The sequence below is a fragment of the Lagopus leucura genome, unplaced genomic scaffold, assembly GCF_019238085.1.
Source record: "Lagopus leucura isolate 7727_CA_CO unplaced genomic scaffold, USGS_WTPT01 Super-Scaffold_100044, whole genome shotgun sequence".
Lineage (NCBI taxonomy): Eukaryota > Metazoa > Chordata > Aves > Galliformes > Phasianidae > Lagopus > Lagopus leucura.
In genome coordinates, this window is record NW_024962291.1 from 2,738,042 (window position 1) to 2,760,073 (window position 22,032).

A 22,032-nucleotide genomic window follows, 5' to 3' on the forward strand; every position below is an offset into this window, starting at 1 on the left:
ATCAACAGTTGTAGATGGATCTGGGGTCTTGTGCCTACTGGTATGCTTGTGGGAATGGCAGTTAAAATGAAGTAAGCAGCTGCTGCTCAAGTTGTCCAGGCTGAGAGAAGATCAAAGCATTTTGCCTGTTCTTGGATCTGCAGTGCTGCCAGGATGCAGTCAATGCAATTGGCTTTTGCCATGTATGAAACCAACTCTGCAGAGCCCAACTGCCTCCAAGCCCTTTGGGATTACAGGCAATGATTGCATTTTCCTCTGGCTTCATTTATTTGGTATTGACTATTTAGAGAAAATTGCAGACTGGTTATTTCTTTCTCTCCTGTTCAGTCCACTCCTTCTGGCAAGAAGTACAAGTTTGTTGCGATGGGCCATGGCCAGTACAAGAAGGTATTGATAGATGATGCTGCAGAGCAGTAGCGTGCCTGGAGAACCCATTAACCAGGTAGGTAGGTTATGACCTTGCAACAAACTCCTTGTGCTGCTTTGGCGGGATGTTGGGGATATTTCTGCCAGCTAAAATTGGGGCAACTTGGAAGGTAAGGTACAATAACAGCTGGAGCCTTGCTTCTGGGCTATTGCCTGGCTTGGGGCTGGGAGGAACACAGTGGGGTGTTGGTTTGTTTTCTCATTTCTGATACTTCTAGGTTGTTGGATACCTACATTAGTTTAATTTGCAGGACAAGCTGTTTATATTTGCTGGTTCAAAGGAACAGTCTCTCTGCTGTTTTCATATGGTTTTATCTTGCAAAGAGAAGCTCGTAACTGGAAGTCACTCCGGCTGAGCGTGAGGGCTGATTTAATCCTGAAATTTAAATGCTTTGGGGGTTTAATTCCCTGATATACTGAATTAATTAAGGGGAAAAAAAAATTGTAACTATTTCAGTGACCTCTTGGAACCAGTCCACAGAAGGGTTGTGGTGGGGAGGATGGGAGCATCTGCTCTGATGGGTGGATCAACAGAATAGAAAGGGCCGTCCTTGGATGTGTGGCAATAGGGAGAGGCAATGCTGGGTCTGTGGCTTCTTAAAATGGCCTTTGGAGATCATGGTCATATCGTGTTTGTGTTAATAGATATCCTGGTGTTATCTGGAGTGATTGAAATATAGGGTTGTGGCAGTAAGGAGAAATGGAATAGAGGGAGGAAATAGCTAGCTGGATTCAACTGGGCAGCATCTGGCACTGAGCAGAGGGGATGTTGTTCGGGTGAAAACAAGCTCATTCTTTCTTTCTAATATAAAAAAAGTTTTATTTCATAGCCAAGCTTATAAATAGCTCAGTCTGCTACAAAACACCTTTGTTTCTGAGTTCTTCTGGGCATTGAGCTACTTTTTTTTTTTTTTTTTTTTTTTTCCCTTGTTCAAGGAGCTGAGCTCTGAGTGTTTGCTTTGTATTTTTTTTTCTGTGGTGCCTGCTTAGGAGAGGTCTCCTGAATGCTGCCTTGAGGTGAGCAGCAGTACAAACCCAAGCTTGAATGCAGCTACCTTTTTAGGCATAAGGAAGAAGGAGCCAACAGGACTTGCATCTTCAGCTTCTCTGCCTGTGGCTTCCAGAAATCTGCTTTAATGACAAGTTTAGCTGTCTATTTCTCTTGCTGAGAGGTTCCTGCTCCCCACTTCCTCTCCCTCATGATGATGTCCTTCCCCTTTCCTTACTGTACCGTCTGTTTGTGCTTGCTTTTCTGCTCCCAAACCCTCTGGCTTGCACCCACATCCCCCACTCGGCACCACCTCATGAACTTACACATACATACAACTCTTTCTCTCCTCTCCCACCCTTAGCTGCAGCTCCTCTGGGCAGGCTGCAGACCAAGAGGCTTTTTCCAAGTGGCATTTTAGGCTCTTACCATCTGCCTGAGTCTGTTGGACACTGCACAGCAGCTCAGGCTGGGACAAGCTATGAAGGCTTCTCATTTGAAGCTGAAGGTGATCTCCCATTGCCTCTGGGCATCTGTTCTCTTGTCTGCAATGCTCTGGTGCCAAGGTCTGTCTCTGCAGGACTTTGTACCTGCTCTGTGCCTCTGCCTTTTTTTCCTAGGGGCTGAACTAGAGTCAGTTCTGCTTTCCTTTGCTTCTTCTCCATTTCTCTCCCCAGCAGCAGTTCTCTGTCTTCCATCCCTTTGGGGTTGGAATGTGGACACAGCCTGGTGGGAAGCCCAGCAGATGCAAGACATAAACCTCTCCTCTTCACATGGATTGTTCCAGGTCATTGTCATTGAGGAACAAAGTGGGTTAAAGTGCAACTGCTTCCAAAACCATCTTCTTTGGCCAAAATCAGTTAATTCTCAATAATAATCAGATTGTAGCTTTTTTTTTTTTTTTTTTTTTTGTTTGTAAGTGCAGACTTGAGCATAGTTATCCATCTATTTGTGCTACTACAAAGTGCCATTTTATCACTGTGTGATAATGGCATCTTTATCTACCTTAACATTAAGCATGTCATGTGTTTTAAGCTGCAGTCTATTTGAATATCTGTTCCTGTGGATCCTTCTCTGTAACTTTGTGTTGCAGCATGTCAAATTATCCTGCAATGGTCTGAATTTGGGATCCCCTTGTCATTGCTGAGGTATTTCCAAACTACCTTATCTCAACATTTTCTCGTTGAACTGGAGTTGGAGGAGAAATCTGAACTCTAGACACTTGGGCTTTCTCTTCTATTTTTTTTTTTCCCCTTGGAATAGAGAAGATTTTTGGAAAAAAAAAAAAAAAAAAAAAAAGGATTAGACCAACAAAGCTGAAATTTCCATGAAGGGTTGGTTATAACAGTTCTTCTGATAGCAGTAGAAGTTTTCAAAATGGAAAAAGGATCTTCTCCCTCCCCCCACGCCCCTCCCCTTACCCCTAAGTCTATATACAGTTCAGCTTGGGGAAGTTTCACTCAGCTCCATATCCTCTGTATGGAAAGAGAATGTAAAGAGTTACATATCCAATTTCCTATGGGGCTAAACATAGCAGTCCTATATCAGCTGTGTAGGAACATCCCAGCAAATGACAAAGTCTCCTGAGAAACAGAAATAGCTGGCCACCAGCTTTCTTGCTTATAAGCCTGGTAATGTTCAGATGTGAAGAGGTGACTAATGCTGGAAGGGACAGTTGTTTCTATGAATGGCTGGTGTCAGGGATTTTGTTTTAAGCAATTATTTTTCAAGACACCAGGCACTAATATGTATGCCATAACGTCATAATTCTGCCCCTGAATATGAGACTACTTGGACCTATTGGATTCCCCCAGAAAACAGCACCTTAGTAAGTACACTGGGGCTGATGCTCACATGCTGAAGCAAGCTTTCAGGGAAAACATAATCCCACCTGTACTAAAAAACAAAATATATGGCAGAACTTCTTTTCTAGAAAAATGTTAGTCTTGGTGTGCTATAACTTACTAGATTGGCCCAACCCCTTCAGTGGGGGGGAATGGCTGTGTGAAAGCAGAACGGATTAGATCTTATGCAATCCCTTGCCTCTGCTTTGGGTGAAGAGATGCATTCCCACCTTCAGGTTCTATCACCTTACTCTAAATGGGGCTTTTTCCATAGGCAGATTGTCTTTGCTGTCTCATCCCTCCCTGCTCTATATTACTGCTCAGTGTTTTGTTATCGGTTCTTTTGAAAACGTGTGTCTGATTCTTTGGTTTGTGGCATATGGATGTAGTATGTAAAGCATATAAGCTTATATAGAGAGTAACCCTTAAATTCTCAGCATGAGGCTGCTGGCTTGGAGGTGGTTTACTTTTATTTTATTTTTTCCTTACACTTGTCTCTGCCAGGCAGACTACCTAATAGCAGATGCTCTCTTGCATGTCCCTGTAGGACACTCTGGAGTGGTAGGTCTCCTGGAGTAACTTGGCGTCAGTTGACTGACCATCCTGATGCTGTTCTGTTAAAGCTCTTGGCGTGTTCCTTGTCTGTCCTGGATCCATACCGGCCTACCTCAAACACAGTGGTGATCTTTGACATGGGTTTGGCAGCCAGCTCTCTCAGTTTCCGGGCATCGAAACGCGGCTTATAGAGAAAGATGGGTAAACGGCGGGGAAGAAAGAAGCCTTCTTCCTTCTGTGCTTTCTTCTCTTCTGCTTGCTGTTTCCTCTCCTTGTTGACTGTCATCTGGTATAAAATGGCGTCCCACATCTTCATGGCTCTAGATTTAAATGGTCTGTTGTCTTGACTGATGCTTAGAGAGCTGTCCTTTTCCTTGTTCCCTTCCTCCTGTCTTTGTTTTTCTGCTTCAAGCTCAGGGAAGCTGGGTGCTTCTGGCTGCAATATCAGGTGCTTCCTGAGACGATGCCAGCCACTGCCCTTGGCTCCCAAAGGCCTCGAGTCTTCCACTGGTGTTGGCTTGGCTTTGAGAGGAGGGCTGGTGTTCGGCAAGCTGGGAGTTGGCTGAGGTTGCACAGTGTGTTCCACCTTCATGTCATTGGGGGTAGGCCCAGCTTGTGCAGGGCTTGCTGTTTCAGGGTGTTCTGGCTTCCAAGTTGTGCTGGGTGTCAATGGTTTAAGCATATCACCATCTTGTCTGTGCAATTCAGGAGCTTTCTCTGATCTGAATATTTCTGCTTCACTTCCGTGGGCTGTAACTTTACAGGAGTGGACATCAGGGGTGCTAGGCTTGGGTGAAGGGTCATTGCTAGTCTCTTCAGGAGAGGTGGGCCTGGGAGCTTGGTTAGGAATCTCTGCCTTTGCAGCAGGAGGGAGAGCAGGCTGCAGTGTAGGAGGTGGTGCCTTGCTGCTGTCAAGGGGGGCAGATGTCTGCCCTGGGAATGGTTCAGAGCCACTTGTTTCAGGTGATGGAGAAGAAAGCCTTTTGTCTTCATGGCTGGATGTTGCTTGGGTCTGATATGATGTTGGTGTCTTGGTTCTCGGTGCCTTGACGCTGCGGAAATAAGTGTGCACCTTGGTGATGTAGGTAGCCTCTGATGTCCCTTCCTTGCTGGGTGTGCTGGAAAGAGGAGGATGGGGGGAAATAAGTACTGAAGTGTTGTGTGCAGAGGGAAGGTGTGCATCTGTGCCTTCAAGCTTCTGGGGAGCCTTGGGAGCACCTGGCTCATGCAGTGGGGACTCAGCTGTGGGGGTGGTGAGCCTGAGGTGCTCAGCAATGCGTCTCTGCTCAGTGACCTTCAACACAAAGGGCTTGCTCTTGCGGAAAGGGGAGGGCACACGATGGTGTGTGATAGGCTTGATGGAGAGGTGCACTGGGAGGCTGGTGGAGCCAGGTGCTACTGCTTTGGGGGTCTCTGCTGGGGGAACATTCTCACTGTGTTCTAGGTCAGAGCTGGCCTCGTTCACTGGGGAGAGGTTGGATCGGAAAGACTTAGCTTGCTCTGCTGCTAGCATGGCATTCTTCTTGGCAGCCTTCTTCAGCAGCTGCTGGAGCCGCAGGTTGTCCTTCTTGGGCTTTGGGAGGGTGGGAGGGGGAGATGCATGGTGGCGGATGGGAGTGGGCTGGATGGAGGATGATACCGTGATCAGCATGGTCATCTCCTAGAAGAAAGCACAAAGCTTAGAGTTGAGATGGGTTTAGCCATGGACTAGATCCTGGAGTATTCAGACATACAGCCTCCTCTTCCTCTCTAAAAACAAGCACAGAGTCAGTACTGTGTGAGTAAAGCGTCAGACTTGGCTTCCTTATTCTCCCAAGGTAGCCTCAGTCAGCCTCAAGGATGGTGAGCCAGGGCAAGAGATGTACTGGGAGAAGCTGTGTTGTCAAAGCTGAAGCCCTCCTGCTCCTAGCATTAGCGTAAAATCCAGTGAGGGCACTTTGGGACCCTTGATGTTTTCATCTTGGCAAGTCCTAGCATGATCTGGAGCAAAGCATTAGGAGAAATGGAGCAGTTCTAAGATGTTAAAGCTCTGAAACTTTCTTCAGAGGCATAAATTGGAAGTACCTTGGAGCTTTCCAGATTGCAGCTACTAATATTCTGATACGGTGTTGCATACAACAGAACAGCCTTAAACTTACATGTGTCACTTGAGATAAAGCTGATAATGGCTTTGGTTTTTAGCAGGCAGATAGGGATCCCCATTGTGTAAGGCAGGACTTAAGGCTGTGCTTATCTGGTAAAAAAAAAAAAAAAAAGTGCTTTGTCATAATCATAATTTGGGTGTTTCTTTGCTGTGTTGAGCGCAGTGGTAACCTCCTTTATCTGCACTCATCAGCCTTTGAGGAAAAAATTAGTTTTCTCTTGACAATGAAATGAATCTTCAGTGGAAGAGGAAGGTGCTTCCTTTGGTCTTGCTGGATTGGGTCTAACCTCCAGTGGGAATTGCACCTGGAACCCCTTTAAGCCAAAGTTGTGCTGCTCCTGGAGTGGACAAATATCTGTTTTTCCAGCTCCCTGGAGCAGTGTTCCCCTAGTGCTGCCAACCGCTTTCTGCTGAGCACTGTGCAGATTTCCTGTTGAGGAAAGCAGGAGAAAACTAGTCCTGGTTCTCCTCTTTCTCTTCCTCAGCAAGTCTGGGTAACACCAAGCACTCTGCTTCAGCCATGACTCTTTGGCATCCCCCAGAAAGAAATCTGACTCTGTTCTGGCTCTTGGTCAGTGCAGAGTTGCTGAGTTTTGCTATGAAATGAAGCATAAATCAGTGTCTCTTAATCCCCAGTGCAGGATATGACTGAGCATCCTGAATAAGGAAGATGAGAAAGAAGGATGTCAGGGTTGCCCACAGGGGCTATTGCATGCTTTCCACTCTGGTTAGTGAAATTGCAGCCTAAGCATCCCCCCCTGAGATAGGAGCTTGCACTGTGATACTGACAGTGAAGGTAGCCTACCTCAAAATAAAACTCTCGGACGTGCACAATGGGTAGTTCTGTTTGAATGCCAGGTGTTTCCTTTGATCTTGCAGTGTTGCTACCAGCACTGGGCTGGGAAGTTGATCAGTACCTAGTAGACACTGTACCTGCTAAAGTTATTGGTGAAAAGGCAGGGAGAAGGATGATCTTTCCCAAAAAAAAGAGAGGGGAAGGAGAGGAAAATGAAAGCTTTGGAGAAAGGGTGAGCTGTCCTCCAGAGCATTGGCTGTGGTGGTCATGGTGTAGGCAGTGCCCAGCAAATGTTGCACTGTTCCCAGCCAATGCATTTGTTCCAGCTGTAGAATGAGAAACCTCCCAGCATTTTGGCAAGGGGGCTCAAAGGGATTTGGGCAAGCTGGGGTGACAACTGTTGGGCATTCCCAGCAGCTTATCAGCTTCATGCCTTAGGCACAGGGCTAGGATTAGGATTTGTTCTATTCTAAGAGCTGCTCTTGGAAACAAGTCCACACTGGCTCCAGGGAAGACTGAGAGCTCACTCCATCATATACGTGCTCTTCCTTCCAGGTATCTTTGTAGATATTCTAGATTTTTCTGGCTCAGGAAACCATATTCCTCAGTTGAAGAGGTGTGTACCTACAGCGGTGCAATTCTATTCTGATTAGTAATTTCTAGGGTGATTTTTATCTACAGCAATGTGATCTAGTACATTCACCTGGTGTAAGGATTGAATATGGAATGATTTCATACATCTCAGATTGTGGTCCTGCAGGCAGCCTGTATCACAAGATGAGCTGTGGTCTAGCTGCATTGCTAAGCCAGAATTATGAGGCTGAACTGCTCAGGCTTGTGTTGGGAATACTAAATAGGCAGGGCGATGAACTTCCCAGCTACTGATCAGCTCTTAGTGCCTCCTTACCCTACAGATTCTGCATCATGGAAAACTGCAGCTTCCTGCTTGGGTTGGAGTGGGGTCTGGTTTGGGATTTGCTGTGAACTGCACGAGATGCTGCTGCAGTGGGCGTGGAGGTTCATGGAGCAAGCAATATAGGACTACCTGCATGCATCAGGAAAGCTTTCCATCTGTTTTGAGAGTTAGAGGCAGGCTTGTGCCCTGTAACCTCAGGTCTATGCTCCTGAAATCACTCTTATACTATCTCAGCATCTCTCTAAAACCTGCTGTGATGTGGGTGTTAGGGACTGTTTGGATGCCAGCTTCCACGGCAAATGGCTGTGCTGGTATCTGCGAGCTGGGATGGGAAGGTGGAGATGCCTATGAGGCAGTAAAAGGAAGCTGCCTTTTAATTTACTTGCTTTCTTTGTTACGCTTGCATTTTTTTTTTTTTTTTTTTTTTCCTGAATCTCCTTCAGAACTCTGTATGCAGGAGACTGTGTAACTAGCAAGACTTGTGCTTGGCTTCCCCCTTGCTGTATAACAAAGTAAAAGCACAGGGAAAGATAGATTTGCTTTCTTTGCCAGCAGAAAGGCTAGAGCAGAAAACCTGGAGAAAAGCATACTGCTTGAAGAAGTTGTCTGGGTTCATGATGGACTGGGAAGCAGCTGAGCTGAGAGGCTTCCAGAGGGTCAAGCTGCCCTAGGGCTGGTTGAGGAGGAGGAGGGCAGGTCGACCACCTGGGGATCCTACCCTTCTGCCCCACTTCATCTACAATCGCTCCAAAACTGGGAGCAGCAGGGAGCGTGTCGGCACGGAGGAGCCATCCATCACATGGCAGAGAAGTCATTTTCCCTCAGCAGCACCAGCTGTCGCATGCGGAGTGCATCAAGAGCTGCAGGAACTTGATATGGTTGCAGATGGTCCTGAGTGGAGAGCTGCTGCTGCTGGGGGAACGTGCTCTATGCTTGAATGGCTTTCTTGGGCTTGGGAGGAAACCTGCTGATTGCCTACTGGGTCGGGAAGGCTGGTGGGAGCACCTCCTTCACTCTGCCTGGCATCAGCTGGGTGGAATAAAGCTGCCTTTCACTGTTAGGCATGATACAGCCCAGAGTATTTCCGGTGGCAGAACAGAATCATAGCATCATTAAGGTTGCAAAAGACCCCTAAGATCTTCCAATCCAACCATCCACCTACCACCAGTATTGCCCACTGATCACGTCCATCAGTGCCACATCTGTGTTTCTTGAACACCTCCAGGGATGGTGACTCCACCACCTCCCTGGGTGGCTAGTACCTGACCCCTCTTTCAGAGATGACATTTTTCCTAGTATCCAACATAAAGGTATGTCTAACAACATTTTCTTGCCTTACAGCTGAGCTTGGTCCTGTCTCGATGCAATCCTCAATGCTACGACTTCCTCTGCTCCATAGAAGATAATCGAAGGACATTTCTCCTGTCTGATGTCAGTTTGCTCTGGTACAGCCTGACTCCTCTTGGGGTGAGCATACCCCGCGCTGCCTCCAGCTGGCTGCGAGGGATGGATCATCTGGCCAAACCAGTCCCACTTTTAACCTTCTACAAGACTCCTTGGCTCTTTTTTCCATTTTTTTTTTTTTTTTTTTTTTTTCCTTTTAATTAAATCTGGCTCTGCCATGGAGATGGGAAGCTGTGGCTCACCTCCCTCTCTTCTTTTTCAAGTGCTGAAATAGAAGGACCTGCTGTCCTGCCCCAGCTGGCAGGGCTTCTGCTGCATGATGGAGAGCTTCTGGTTCTGGGTGGTTGGAGAGGGGGGGAACTCATGAGAGTCTCAGTGGAGGATTTGGTGTTGGAAAGGAGAGTGATGGGCAGATTCTGTGCCACCCTCCTAACGTCAGCTGTATGAAGATGTTGCACTGCAACATCTGCTTTGAGGGGCCTCCATCTCCATGTGCACATCAAACTGTTTAATTTAGTCCTGTTTATTTAGTTCCCGTATCATCCTTTAATCACAACTAAATAGCCATGCCATAATGTTCCTGTCACTTTTCTGCATTGACAGTGGCAGCAACTTTGTTTCAAGAAGCTGCTGCCTTCCCCTCTGCTGCCCAATGGTGGGGGTGAGCACTCCTTCTCTAGGTAAGGAGCTCCTCTTGAAGTTTATTCTTCCTACCCCCTTCTCACAAAGGCTCTCAACATAATTTTGCTTCTGCTTCAATTTACAATGTGTTCTGGATTTAATTTTTTTGTAAGCATTTAATAAAATTTGAGGAAGATGTTGTAACAGTGGCATCTCTGAGGGTTTTGATGCAGGAGTTCCATAAACAAAGCTGTTTTCATAAGCCCTGCAACTCTGAGCATGAGCAATAAATATGAAGAAAAGAAGCACCAGGCTACAACAAGAAGAGGGAGAGTCTGATGCAAAGCTGGAAAATGGGCTTTTCTTGTGCTTGCTCAGTTTAAGAGGTTGTATTGCTACTTTTCTTCTTATTGGGGGGTGGGGAGAATGACTGTAAGATGGGAGTGAGTGGTGTTTGGAGAGAGGTGGAGCAGCATGTGGAAGACTTTCTGGAGCAAGCAGCTAGAAGTGACAAAAAACTCAGCTCCTTAGCTAATAGGCCTGAGAAATCAAGCTTCAACCAAAAGTATTGGAGAAGTCAGCTATAAAAATTGCTCTATAGCTTGCTTGTGCATCTGAGAGGAGGTCAAAGCAGCTGTCTGCAGGGGCACGCAGCACTCTAATGAGCTGACTCTCCTATCTGGAACCATCTAATGATAAACCCTTTATGGAAGTGACCTTCTGGATAATAACAGTTCTGTGGTGTAGAGACAGCATATAGATTGCAGTATCCTTGCCTGTGCTGTCCTAAAGTGTTAGGAATGGGAGAGCTCTCTGACATTTATTTATATTTTTATGTGGAAGAAAACTTTTTTTTTTTTTTTTTGCTATTGTCTTTGCCTGCTGATACCGTTGTCCCCTGCTTCAACTTATCGTGGAGGTAGGATTCAAGTTGTCATGGATAACATCTAGTCTTCTTTTCTTTCAACCCTTCCTCTGCCAAGCTGTGAGACCAGTGCGTGAACTGTAGCATGGAGGCATCCCCAAAGCAGCCCTGGGTTGTGCCTGCATGAGTACAGACTGATTTCTTTTCACTCCATCCTGACGTTGTCTGGGAGAGTGTGGCCAGAAGCTTTTTGTTTTACTGATCACATCCTGCCAGGTTGGAGGGCGTAACAAAGCTCTGAAGGCTGCTTGTGTGAGGTACCTGTGCTAAGGAGGGTTAATTTGCAGGGTGTATTTCTCCACTTACAGTCCACGTGGAACTCATGTGGTTTCAACAGAAACAGCTGCAGTAATTCAGGTGTTGGCTACGGCAGGCAGCAAGCAGATTGCATGGAAACCCTCTGGAGAAACCAGGAAGGGAACTGGCTTGGAGCAGGTGTGTGCAGCTCTTTATGAGGTATCTGAATTAGCCAGGGGAAAGTTTTCCACAATTATATTAACTTTATGAGATGTTGTTCCTCCTCCTGGGGTAATGTGGTGTGCACGTGCTGCAGGTGCTGGTGGGAAGTGGATGGGGGTTACTGTAATGTATGAGTCTTGCTCAAGCTGTAAAGCCTGCTTCCAGAGCCTGGCGGATAACAGCCATGTCTTGTGGCCCTGTGTGGTGGCTGGTTGTGCCCTATTCTGTTCTCCAAATTCATCACCCTGTTGGCAGGTCGATGGTGCTCATTTGAAAGGGCCTCGAACCCCAGTGTGGGTTCTTAATGCACTGCCTTTGGGGCACACTGTGGGATGTTGCTTCTCTGCAACTTTTTCTGACCCCATCCTATTTGTTTGAATTAGGTAGAGACGGAACATGCTGTTGCATGTCATCTTTTCTATAGTACTACTGAAACACACGATTTGTCTCTGGGCAGTAGGCTCTGGGCTGGTTTTTCTTATTTTATTTTCAACCAGCTTTGATTCTACGGGAGTGAATGGGACGTAGAATTGGAAAACATGGCCCAGAATATTTGAATGCTTATTTCTCACAGGCTGCAAAACAGCTCTGTTCAAACTTGTGGAAAGCTTAGCTGATGGAAAACCAGAGACTCTTTTGGATATTACGTCTTTGCTGTGCTTGTTCTGTCTCAAGACTGGAGCTAGACTTCATCTGCTTCTCTTTCCAGGCATAAAATAACTATGGATCCACTTTATAACTGTCTCTCTGTATACCTACTGGCTAATTAAGAGGTCCTTTCCTACTGTTTGAATGGGCCTTCAGCGAGGCAGTAGATGTAAAGGTCTAAAGTTTCCCAGTGACTTTATCCCTTGAAATGTGCTCTCAGAGGGAAAGGTCAGGCTCTGAGGCATCTGGGCCTGAATGTCAGTGTTTCTCCTCCCACCAGCACCTCAGGGAAGGGCAGTAAACAAGCCCAAGGAACAGGGAGGCTATAAATAATGAGGCAGCAGCTGATCTGGTGCTGGACAAATCTCTGAGTTGGTCAATTGCTATCTCTTGCCTGCTCTACACCCCTTCCCTAATGCTATGAGTTTCTCTTGTCCTTTTCAAGTAGATAAAGGAGAGATCTAACAGTGACAAAACATAGTAAGACTTAGTACTTAAAAATGATGGACTCCCTTACAAGGGTCAGGCTGGATATTAGGAAAAACTTCTTCTCAGGAAGGGTGGTGAGACAGTGGCACAGGTTGCCCAGGAAGGTGGTGGAGTCACCGTCCCTGCAGATGTTCAGAAACCATGGAGATGTGGCACTGAGGGATGTAGTGTTGGATTGATTGTTGGACTTGGTGATCTTAGTGGTGTTTTCCAACCTTAATGATTCTATTATCCTGATAGCAGTAACAAGACAGACCATGCATGATTTCTCTATGCCTTTGCATTGGGTCTGCTGAGGTTTTTAGTTGTAATGGAGCAGTTTGATGTATATCATTAACTTCAGAAAAGCGCTTAATTTCGTAATAACTCCAAGAGGCAACTGTAACAATGGCGTGAGCTCTTTGTTCTTTAATTAAATAGAAGAAGGTATCACAGACTTGGAGCTCCTGAATCCTAAGGGCAAGTCTAAAGCAGATGGGACAAGAACATCTCCCAAAGCAAACAACTGAACAATGGAGGAACAGAGCACTGCAAAAATCAGGGATTTATATTAAGTGAAGAGAGGTAAAATACAGTACTTACCGATGTGTAACTTGTTTCCATGTGTAATCACTTGCATGTTGGGTACATCATGCTTTGTTTGCAAAATTAACAGATCATCATTCCTTCACGATCATTTCAGGTGCTGTTTTCTTCTGTTTTGTAGAGCCCTGTAGGTAAATTCAAAATGCTGTAAGAGGAAAAATAATATTTACAGTAGCCAGTAAGTACAAGATATTTCTCAAAAATAAAGTGACTAGTTTTTAAAAGCGTGAGAAGTTCCATTGCCTAAAATAAGCATGAAGATGGGCTATCAAATAACACCATTGCGTACTCCTAGCTTTGGCACTGCAAAGTTTGGCATCTGAAGCACCTGAGAGGTGAAGGGCAGATGATGGTGAAGCTGCCAGGATAGATATTCTAGCAGGATTGCTCCAGGCAGTAAAACCATTTGGAGGCTTTTCAAGTTTACTGGTCAGATTTACTGTGTTGCAAAAAACAGGGTTGCAAAATGCAAATTTGAAGTTGTGCTTTGAATGTTGCTGTCCCTGAAGAGGAAGAGCATGAGTTCTGGCTCTGTTACTGTTTGTTCCTGTGCTGTACTTAAAGGGTACAATCTTGGGAAGTGCTGTGCTGGGGAGCAGAGGAGAAATGAGTTGGAGCTGAGGGACTGAGCAGGCAGTGGTGAATTTTAGGTTGTGGGTTTCTGTGGAGTTTGACTCTTGTTGCACACACAAATAGGGCTGGGACAGCTCAAATGCATGGGGTTAAGCTTGGTATGTTTAATCTGGACTTTAAGTGTGGAAACATTGGTGAGATGTGCAAAAAAAGCAATCCTGAAAGCAAACTCTGTCTTATCCAGTATTTATCCTGCTGAGTCTTGTTGCTAATTCACCCTATGCACTAGCGCATCTCTCACCTGTCTTCCAGTCACTCTGGTTTGAATGGAGAAAGTTGAGTATTTCCCACGATCATCAAAGTTTTGGCCCTTCTGTTGAGACCAGTTTTTGTAATAGCCATGTAGCTGCTGGTGTTTTGAGGCTAGCACATTTCTTAGGAGTCACCTTCCATTCTGATCCTTCCACAAAAAGTGTTAAAAGTGTTGGTCAATGAGACCGAATATCCCATGGTTTGGGAAGGTCTGGCTGACCCAGATTCTTCTCCTGAAGAGGAGCTTTGTTAACTTTCTTCCTCTTGTCCAAGGAGGTTATGCATGCTCCATATCTGAGGCATTCAAAGTCTGATTGGATGGGGCCCTGGGCAGCCTGATCTAGCCTGAACCTCTGATGGCAGGGGGTTGGAACTAGATGAACTTTAAGGCCCCTTCCAACCTAAGTCATTTTATGATTCTCTTGCCTCCTTGCTGATGGTGAAATCATGCCCAGCTCTGCACTGACCCACAGGAAAACTTGAAGGAGGTGCTCAGTCATTCATATAAATACTCTAATGCAATTAATTCTTCCTTGGCTGATGATTATAATGGTCTTCTAGAAATGCTAATGACTTTGTGCGTATCCAACACTGAAAGCATTGCAGGGAGGAAAAAAAAAAAGGACAATAAGAAACAGAAGAAATCCTATGGGAATCCTAGGAAAAAGTCATGTATTATGAGTAAGAAAACTTCAACAGAATTTGAAAATGCTTGATGACAGGTTGTACCCTGCTCTGCTACTGTCGCCATGAAGACAGATCAGTCTAATGAATTCATTCACAGCAGGGCTGAAGTATGCATGATGAACCATATGGGTGATGCACAAGGTTGGCTTATGTTTGCATATAATGCTCAAGGAGGAGGTCTTCAGATCCTCCCCTATTTCTTATGTGAGCATGCAGGGTTTCTGCTCTTGACAGGGTAAAATGGGGGCAAAAGATCCCACTGGCTGAAGAGTTGACACGTTTGTGTCCTCCTTGAAGTGCTGATTGAGTTCCTCCCTACAGATGGAGGAGGGTGAACTGCAGAGTCGGGAAGATGGATGGAGGCACATGTAGGTAATTTGGTCATGAATATGACAGCCTATTAGTTGCCTTTTATCCTCCTTGTTATACCTCTGAATCTTGGAGGCATCATGAAGCTACCATCGGGAGAATGTGTTGATACTATGAGGTGTCCCAGCCACCCTCTAGGATTCAGGGAGGTGATTCCACACCCTCACAAGTACTTGTTCTATCTTAATGAAATACCTTGTTTTGCATAAATGCCTGCAAGTTTTAGGGATTGTGGTAGGTATGCATGGTGATATTGGGTTAATGGTTGGATTAGATGATCTTAGTGGTCTTTTCCAACCTTACTGATTCTATGAAATTCGTATAGCCTGAAAACTTTCCCATGCCACTGCTGCCCTCATCATACACTTTCCTGACTGCTACAATTTCTTCTGGATAAGTAAATGAAGGTAGGTGTCAGGTGGCATCCAGAGGCTGGCTTCTGGATATCTGCTCTCAGCTTTCCTGTCATTTTGCCCCTCCTTCAAATCTGGACTTGAGAGCCTTCTCTCCGAAACACTTGGGGATGGAGCTGTAAGAAACATCTGGGTATTGGCATGCCTGCTGTCAGAGATGTGAGCCCTGCCCACATCCCTTCAAGCTGGGAGAAGGAGAAACAACCTGTGGGATACTGAGGACTGAGATCCTTACCCTAAATGCCAAGCAAGGCATTACAGCAGCCCAAGAGAAGTGTGGCCTTTGCTCATCCTGTGTGAGTTGTGCTGCACATTCCCCAGCATCCCGTCATCACTGGTAAAATGGCAGCAACCTGCTGGTACTTAAATAGAGGAGCTGATCTTAAAGTTTAAGGCTATTCTGATCTCTGCTTGACCTGCTGCTTAAAACAGATCGTTGGACTTTACTCAGGAACAGAAAATATTTGTCTATACTCCGTACTTTCTCTGAGGCTGCTTAGTTGCTATCTGTTTTGCCTTCTTAGTCGCAACTGTTTCAATTAAATTGGAAAGAGCATTTCAGTGAAGGTAGGGCATCTGCTTTAACCTTGAGCTGATGATCAAAGCCCTCTGCAGAAATTCTTTGGGGTGGAAGAAAGAGGAGGAGAAACCCGGATAAGAATTTAGAGTCCCTTACCAAATGCCTTCTGTGATTCCCATTTACCGCCTGCCCTAAATCACAGTAAGAAGTGTATAATTGACAGTGTCACAAGCCAGAAAAATAAACACCGCATCCCTTCCCCAATGAGCTCAATCAGCATGTTTTCCTGGAAAACATCAAGAGTTCCAGTGTTGAAGTCTGTACGCGTGGACAAGTGTGCCAAGAGCAGAATCATGCAAAAATATCAAAATTCTTTGTTTTGAAAGCATTCAAATAGGAGCTCAGAAGAGAAAAACAAACTTAGTAAAGAAACATTTTAAAGGTGAGTAATGGAAAAATGCAAGTAAAATGCCTCTGCCTTACACGTAGCCTCACTTTGGGTGACTTAACCATTTTCATGCCATTGAAAGTTTCTCTAACTCCTGCATGAAGATGCAAGTGCAGGGTGAGGGGCAATGCAGTTTGGAGGGAGACCTCAGGAGGACCTCTGGCCAGGCATGATTGGCTTTGATTTTTTTTGGCTTTTTGATTTTGCTCATGATCAGGGGTTGGTGAATAGGAGATTGATACTGAGAGTAAGATCACTCCTTTTTGATCCTAAATCACTTGTTCTATTTCGAGGATGTAATATTTACAAATTGTACAGCCTTTAATGAACGTGAAGTTGGGCTACAGGCAGGACTTTGGGTTCTGAAGTCTGCAGAGGTTTCCAATGGAAACTTGCCTGCGTTTCTGTCCTAGCCTCTGGCTCCAATTTGAGGAGTAACGCTGTTGGTTTTGTACTTTCTCCCATGTTGAAATAATTGAGGTTTGAGGGCTTGTGCCTACTTCATGTGCAGTCTTAACACCATCCATGGTAGGTGAGGTGGTCTCCAAAGACCGATGTTTGCTGCACCCTCATCTAGCAAAATCCAATAGATTTTTTTAGAAAGGTGGATGCAAGAAATCTCCTCTTCCCTTTTCTGGTTAGTGCTGTGAGTAGGGACTGCTAGGTGGGTGGTGGTGGTTTCTTGTTGGCCATGATGGCTGTGGATAGAACTGGCATATGGCAGCAGGAGGTAAAATAATGAGTAGCCATATAGTATGTGTGGATGGCATGGAGTATGTGGCTAAGGCACAAATTAAATACTGAAGAGGGTTGTGGTTACATGCCAAAGCTAATGGTGAGATCCACAAAGAGAAGAAAGGATAAAGCACTGAAGTGGGCCTAGGAAACGAGCCTTGCTTTTGAGCCAGGTGACAGCAGAGCAAAGGAAGAACAAAAGTATCAGATGAGCCTTTGCTCAGGGGGTGAATGGCACAGGTCCCCACAGTCAGACCAGGCTGGCAATGGCAATGTAGCACATAGCTCAGGGCAGCCAGGACAGAATGTGAGCATGGACATGAGCACTCCTGGTGGAGGAAACCCATAGGATGCCCAGGCATTCTTTAGGGACAGTAGCAAGCATCTGGTTGATGGGGGAGACAGTATAGATGTGCTACACAACATCAAGGTAAGTGCTCATCTGGAGCAACATGTCCACACCAGCACACACATGCATATGAGATCAAAGAGTGTGCTTCAGAGACCGAAGTTTGCATATAAATTATTTTCCATTAGTCAGCATGTCTCCTGCATCTCTATGCCTATGGAGCTGCACAGTATGAAGCATGACCCCAAAACCCCGTGCCTACAACTCAGTAACACCATAAAAAGTCAAGAGCTGCAGCAGATCCCAACACCTGGCTGTCTGTCCTTCCCACAGCCTGTCAATGCCAATTTTGCTTTTATGCGGCTTTGTCAGCACTCCCTGGTTTGAGAAACCTTAATGGAGATGCCCCGTTAGCAGGAAAAACAATACAGAAGGACAGATAAGTGAAGGAGGCTGGTGGTACCTTTGCAAGACAGGCTCTACAGCTGATATTAAAAGGAGAAATCAATGAGGGACTCCCTTCCAGTACCTCCATGCTCTGCTGCCAGTTTGGGCAAATACACTATTTCTTGGAGACATGCCCAACCAGTGGAGCTCACGATGGGAATGAGCCAGTGCAAGATGGCAAAAAATGCACAGCAATGCCCAAAATGTGGCATGAAAGCTAGCTGGCTGCATTGGTGTTCGGGGAAATACAGGCTGTGATTTCTGGTCACAGTCACCATGCGGGTGCTGCTGGGGCTCTGCCACCACCAGGCTCCTCCTGTCCAAAGCAGGGCACTGAGTATGGATGCAGACCTGACGGCACTGTCCCCTTCCCACCCAATGGGTAACACAAGCATCGTTACAAGCCAGGCTGCAGGAGGCAGGGAGGGGATAAGGGGATTTTTGCTCATGCAGGTTACCTGGTGCATGGGAGGCTGCAGCACCCTGCTCCACTTCTTTAAAAGCTGCTCTCTACATCCTCACTTGGGGAGTCCTTCCTGCAAGTGGCAGGGAAAGGAGAGGGCAGGAATCGATCTGTGAGCTGAGCCAAAAATATCACTTGTCCTGTAGCTCTGAAAGGTTTTCTCTGCTCTTACAGGCTACGAGAAAGGGGTGCCCCATCTGCCAGGCACACTGTGGGCACGGTCTGTGTGGCAGGGACTGCCTGCCAAGGGGAGATGGGAGGAGGGGATGGGGGCTGAAGCTGCAAGAGGCAGTGAAATGGAAACCGTGACCTGCGGGTCGTTCAAAGTGCTGTGAGCCTTTGCTCATGTGTCTGTGCAGCTGATAAAGCCTCGCATGCATTCGGGCTGCCCCTTGGGTCCTTCTGTGCATTTACAGGCTCCTGACCTCGTACTGGGATGACTGGGAGGTTCAGACACCCCAGGCTTGCTGTAGGATGTCCTTACTTAGATATTGCTTCTTTATCACAGTGAGAAAGCTCTGAGTGTGGTTTGAGGTCAGGCACACTCTTGAGCAGTTCTCCTGCTCCATTGTTGTATTTTGGTCTTGGTTTCCTCCAACGCTAATGCTTGGCAAGACCCTTGGCAAGAGATGGGTGGGTGTCAACGCACACAACCTCATGTGCTATATACTGCTGACTTCTCATGCACCTTCTAAGCACCGCTGGATGTCCTTGAGATCTCTACAGACTCTGAATAAAGTCACTCTTGCTTCAAAGAAAAGCACCCTCTCCTGGCTGGGGGTGCAGAAGTGGCTGCTGTGTACTAAGCTTGCGGAATGTAGTGTGCCACAACCATGTTTGAAGCAGCAGCCATGCACCATGGAGTTCCAACAGCCCTGCATATCATTTCTGAGGTGCCTTTGCCTCAGATACCCCTCTTTAAGCTTTGCTTGCCTAGTGGTAGCGTAAATATAGAAACACGAACTCTGCTGTTTTTTTATCCAAACATGTCCCTCCCATCTATGCATCATCTGTGCAATCCCTCCAGCTGCTCCTATACATGGCATGACTTTTTTTTTTCTTTCCACCCTTTCCCTCACTCCTTGCCCCACTCCCTTCCTTTCCCTGCCCATCGCGGGGGGCTGGGGGCCAATCGGCTCCTGCAGACGATCAAATGTCACTATAACTTGAGAGCAGCAGCACCCCAGGACGCCTGCACATCCCAGCCCGTCCCCTCCACAGGGAGTTCCACGCCTGCCTCCGCACCTCCCGGTAAGTGGAACCCTAGTGGGAAACGTGGTGGGGCTGAGGTTTGGATGAGGGATGATCCCAAGGGGAGGGTTGGAGGTCTGGGAGGTGTGGGATCCTGTGTAGACTGAGTGTTCCCCACTAAGGGAAGGGTGCTTTTCCTTACTGCATTTGATGGGCTATTGCACAAGATTGCTGTCACCTGTAGGGATCTGGGTTTGAGAGTGAGCAGTAGGGGAAGAGACACCTCCAAAGCCCAGGCTGGGAATGATGTGGCAGTGATGTTTAGAGTCAAGGAGGTATGCACAGGGTTCAGGAAAACTCCTAGGCAGTAAGGTAGAAACACTGATGTGTCTCCAGAAGAAAGGGATGGCCAAGGTAGGGGAGGAGGAGGATGGAAGAGCACTAATGCAGCCACTGAAAGCTTCCACTGCTTGCACAGAAAGAAGAAAATTAGGGAAGTAGTCTCTGCAGGAGTTAGATGAGTAAATTCAGCATGGCTGTGGAATGTTTGCCGTAAGTGTGGCTTCAAAGCCCAGTGCCTTGCTGGTTTGACCGCTGGTGTGGGTGGCATGGAGGATCTCCAGTGTGCTGGGGGGACTGCTAGGCTAGGCACATGGGGACAGGATGGAGCAAGGGTAAGGGGCATCAGTTAAGCATAGCTGATCTCTCTATTTTAGCCTTGTTGCTTCTGGCTGCCTCTACACAACAAGTAGAAAACACCCAAAGATGAGGTGAAGGGTGTATTTTAGGGCAAGAATTGGTGTTTTGCTTTGTGTTGGTGGAGGACAGGGAGACAGGTGAGATCCACTACTCAGCCCCAGTAGTGAGATAAGGACTTATTGGTGGAAAATACCAAGCAGTTCAGAAACAAATGAGGGGGCAGGTGAGAGGAAGAAATACATATAAACGTATACCTGTGTAGATAATATATTATTACAAAAATAGTATTAATGGGTGTGTTGAGTTTGCAGCAGCCCCTGTTAGAAAAGTATGGCTGTTTGGTGGATTGAACCTGCTTCTTGTCTGATTGCTGTTTCATTGCCCATGCACAGCCAATTTATTCCTCCTTCCCTTCTCCTGGAGTAGGGCTCCTGCCATCTTGCCTCCCTTTTGTGGCTGGTGGTGGGTTTTTTCCAAGGATGGGCTTGGGGTACAAGGGAGCCCATTCCTCCTCCCAGCTGGCAGGCAGGCAGGCACATTCCCAGCTGCTAAGATGCTTCTTAGGACGTGATGTCTCTGCTCTTTTGGTGGGGGACAGAAGTGTTTGGGGTCGAAGAGGACGCGCCGAGCTGGCCCCTGGCCATTTGGGGTTGAGGAGGAAGAGGGATTTTGCTCTGCCAGCTGGGAGGGCAAGCAATAAAACTGCCACATCCCTGTGTTTATTGGAAAAGCAAGTGAGCACGCGTGGCTTAATTTTTGAATGGAACAAGCACTAAGGCTTGAAGAACGTAAGCAAATAAAATTAGAAATGAAATGATTCAGGGTTTTTAGCTTGAATGAAATGCAAAAGGTAAGCTTTGTTTTCACCTGAAGGAGTGAGAGAAGGTAGGAAGCTCGGGCTGGCAAAGCTGTGTTTTGCTGTACTCCCAGATGGTGGGCATTATTAGCTAATTGATTTTATTACATCCTTAAACTTCAGTCAAGTCCAAACCCCATTTTTCTCTGCCACTGTACAAACAAAAACCAGTTATTGCCTCAAGGTGCTAACAGCCTTAATCTCAGGCTGCGTTCACTGCGTGTAATGTAATTTCCACTGAAAGGCAATCCTGAGCCAGCTGGAGATTTTCCATTGCCGTCAGTGAAAATATATACACTGTTCTTAGTGGATTGCTTTCTTCAGTCCCTTTTGGAGATAACTACCGATCTTTTTTATTTGCTGCTTTGATGACACGGTTAGCTATGTGGACAGTGCAGGAACTGAAAATCGTTTCTTGTCTCATACATGGCTCTCAAGTTGCCCGGGTATTTTTCTTGCTATGTGGTTTTGTCCTTGTCTTGTTATTGATTTGTTTTATCCAGGGCCTGGAAAGCCCCTCTGGATTGGGGCATTTGGGTGTCAGAGATTTTGGTATTCTCATTTGGCTTTCCTAGCATGTGGGTAAACGCCATGCCAAGTCCCACTCGCTGTCACAGCACTTGGATTGACAAATATGGAAGAGCGTAGGGGAGTACCAATGTGACAACCCTCAGCAAGAAGTCCTGAGAGCTAAATTGGAGAGTGGATGAGCTCATTCCAATGACTGTTAATAGCAAGCCTGATGGCAAAGCCTCCTGTAGACTTCAATTGCCTTGGAAAGAACAGTATGCCCTGCATTACATGCCCACCCTGCACCAAACAGGCATTTTCATTTCCACGTCTAGGGCTCTTGGCCTATTTTTTCTCCAGCACAGAGCAATATCACTCTTCGTGCCATGCAGTGAAATTGGAAGTTTAGTTCAAAGCTCTTCGGCCCCTCTTTTTATTTATTTATTGTTTTATTCCATCTTGGGAAGAATGAAATCTGCCTTTACAAATTAAAGCAGAATGCATGGAAGGATTGGCCATTGCTTTGAGTCCTACAGACCACATACTTTGGTATAAGCTAACAGCTGGTCATTTGAAAGGTTCCCTCTTCGGGCCTTTGCCAGGACAATCTCTACTAACCCACTGCAGAAAGCAACTTACAGTTAAGTGTTACTGCTATTAG

The 22,032-nt window shown here is 46.3% G+C and overlaps 3 protein-coding genes across 46 annotated transcripts in view; 2 read left to right on the forward strand and 1 right to left on the reverse strand.

Moving 5' to 3' along the window:
- Positions 1-9,899, forward strand: part of LSP1 (lymphocyte specific protein 1) — a 39,121-nt gene extending 29,222 nt beyond the window's left edge. For both annotated transcript variants that reach the window (XM_042884462.1, XM_042884463.1), the window contains exons 10-11: positions 328-442; positions 9,010-9,899. In XM_042884462.1, coding sequence (XP_042740396.1) covers positions 328-417 — 90 coding nt within the window. In that variant the 3' untranslated portion in view covers positions 418-442; positions 9,010-9,899. The remainder of the gene's footprint in view (positions 1-327; positions 443-9,009) is intronic.
- On the reverse strand, positions 3,711-18,338 carry LOC122187183 (pollen-specific leucine-rich repeat extensin-like protein 1). 3 transcript variants are annotated; one of them, XM_042884460.1, is made up of 4 exons: positions 18,111-18,338; positions 12,797-12,924; positions 5,952-6,046; positions 3,711-5,473 (listed from the first exon to the last, which is right to left on the reverse strand). In XM_042884460.1, exon 4 carries the CDS (start codon positions 5,468-5,470, stop codon positions 3,845-3,847), a length of 1,626 nt encoding a protein of 541 aa, XP_042740394.1. In that variant the 5' UTR covers positions 5,471-5,473; positions 5,952-6,046; positions 12,797-12,924; positions 18,111-18,338; the 3' UTR covers positions 3,711-3,844. The 3 variants fall into 3 exon arrangements, with proteins under 3 accessions (XP_042740394.1, XP_042740392.1, XP_042740393.1); XM_042884458.1 differs by lacking the exon at positions 5,952-6,046; XM_042884459.1 differs by lacking the exon at positions 5,952-6,046 and having other exon boundaries at positions 12,797-12,944.
- An 890-nt stretch (positions 18,339-19,228) lies between these two features.
- Positions 19,229-22,032, forward strand: part of TNNT3 (troponin T3, fast skeletal type) — a 32,089-nt gene continuing 29,285 nt past the window's right edge. For 13 of the 41 annotated variants that reach the window (XM_042884655.1, XM_042884665.1, XM_042884671.1 and 10 more), the window contains exon 1: positions 19,238-19,366. The gene's annotated coding sequence lies outside the window, so the exon portion shown is untranslated. Of the gene's footprint in view, positions 19,367-22,032 lie in introns of all 41 variants that reach the window. The other 28 variants (XM_042884658.1, XM_042884652.1, XM_042884656.1 and 25 more) reach the window with 6 other exon arrangements.

Coding starts and splice junctions, on each gene's coding strand:
- LOC122187183 (XM_042884458.1), bottom strand. CDS start 12,817: ATGGAAACAAGTTACACATCG. Junction 5,474..12,796: donor TGGAAACAAGTTACACATCG/GTAAGTACTGTA, acceptor GCTTTCTTCTAG/GAGATGACCATGCTGATCAC.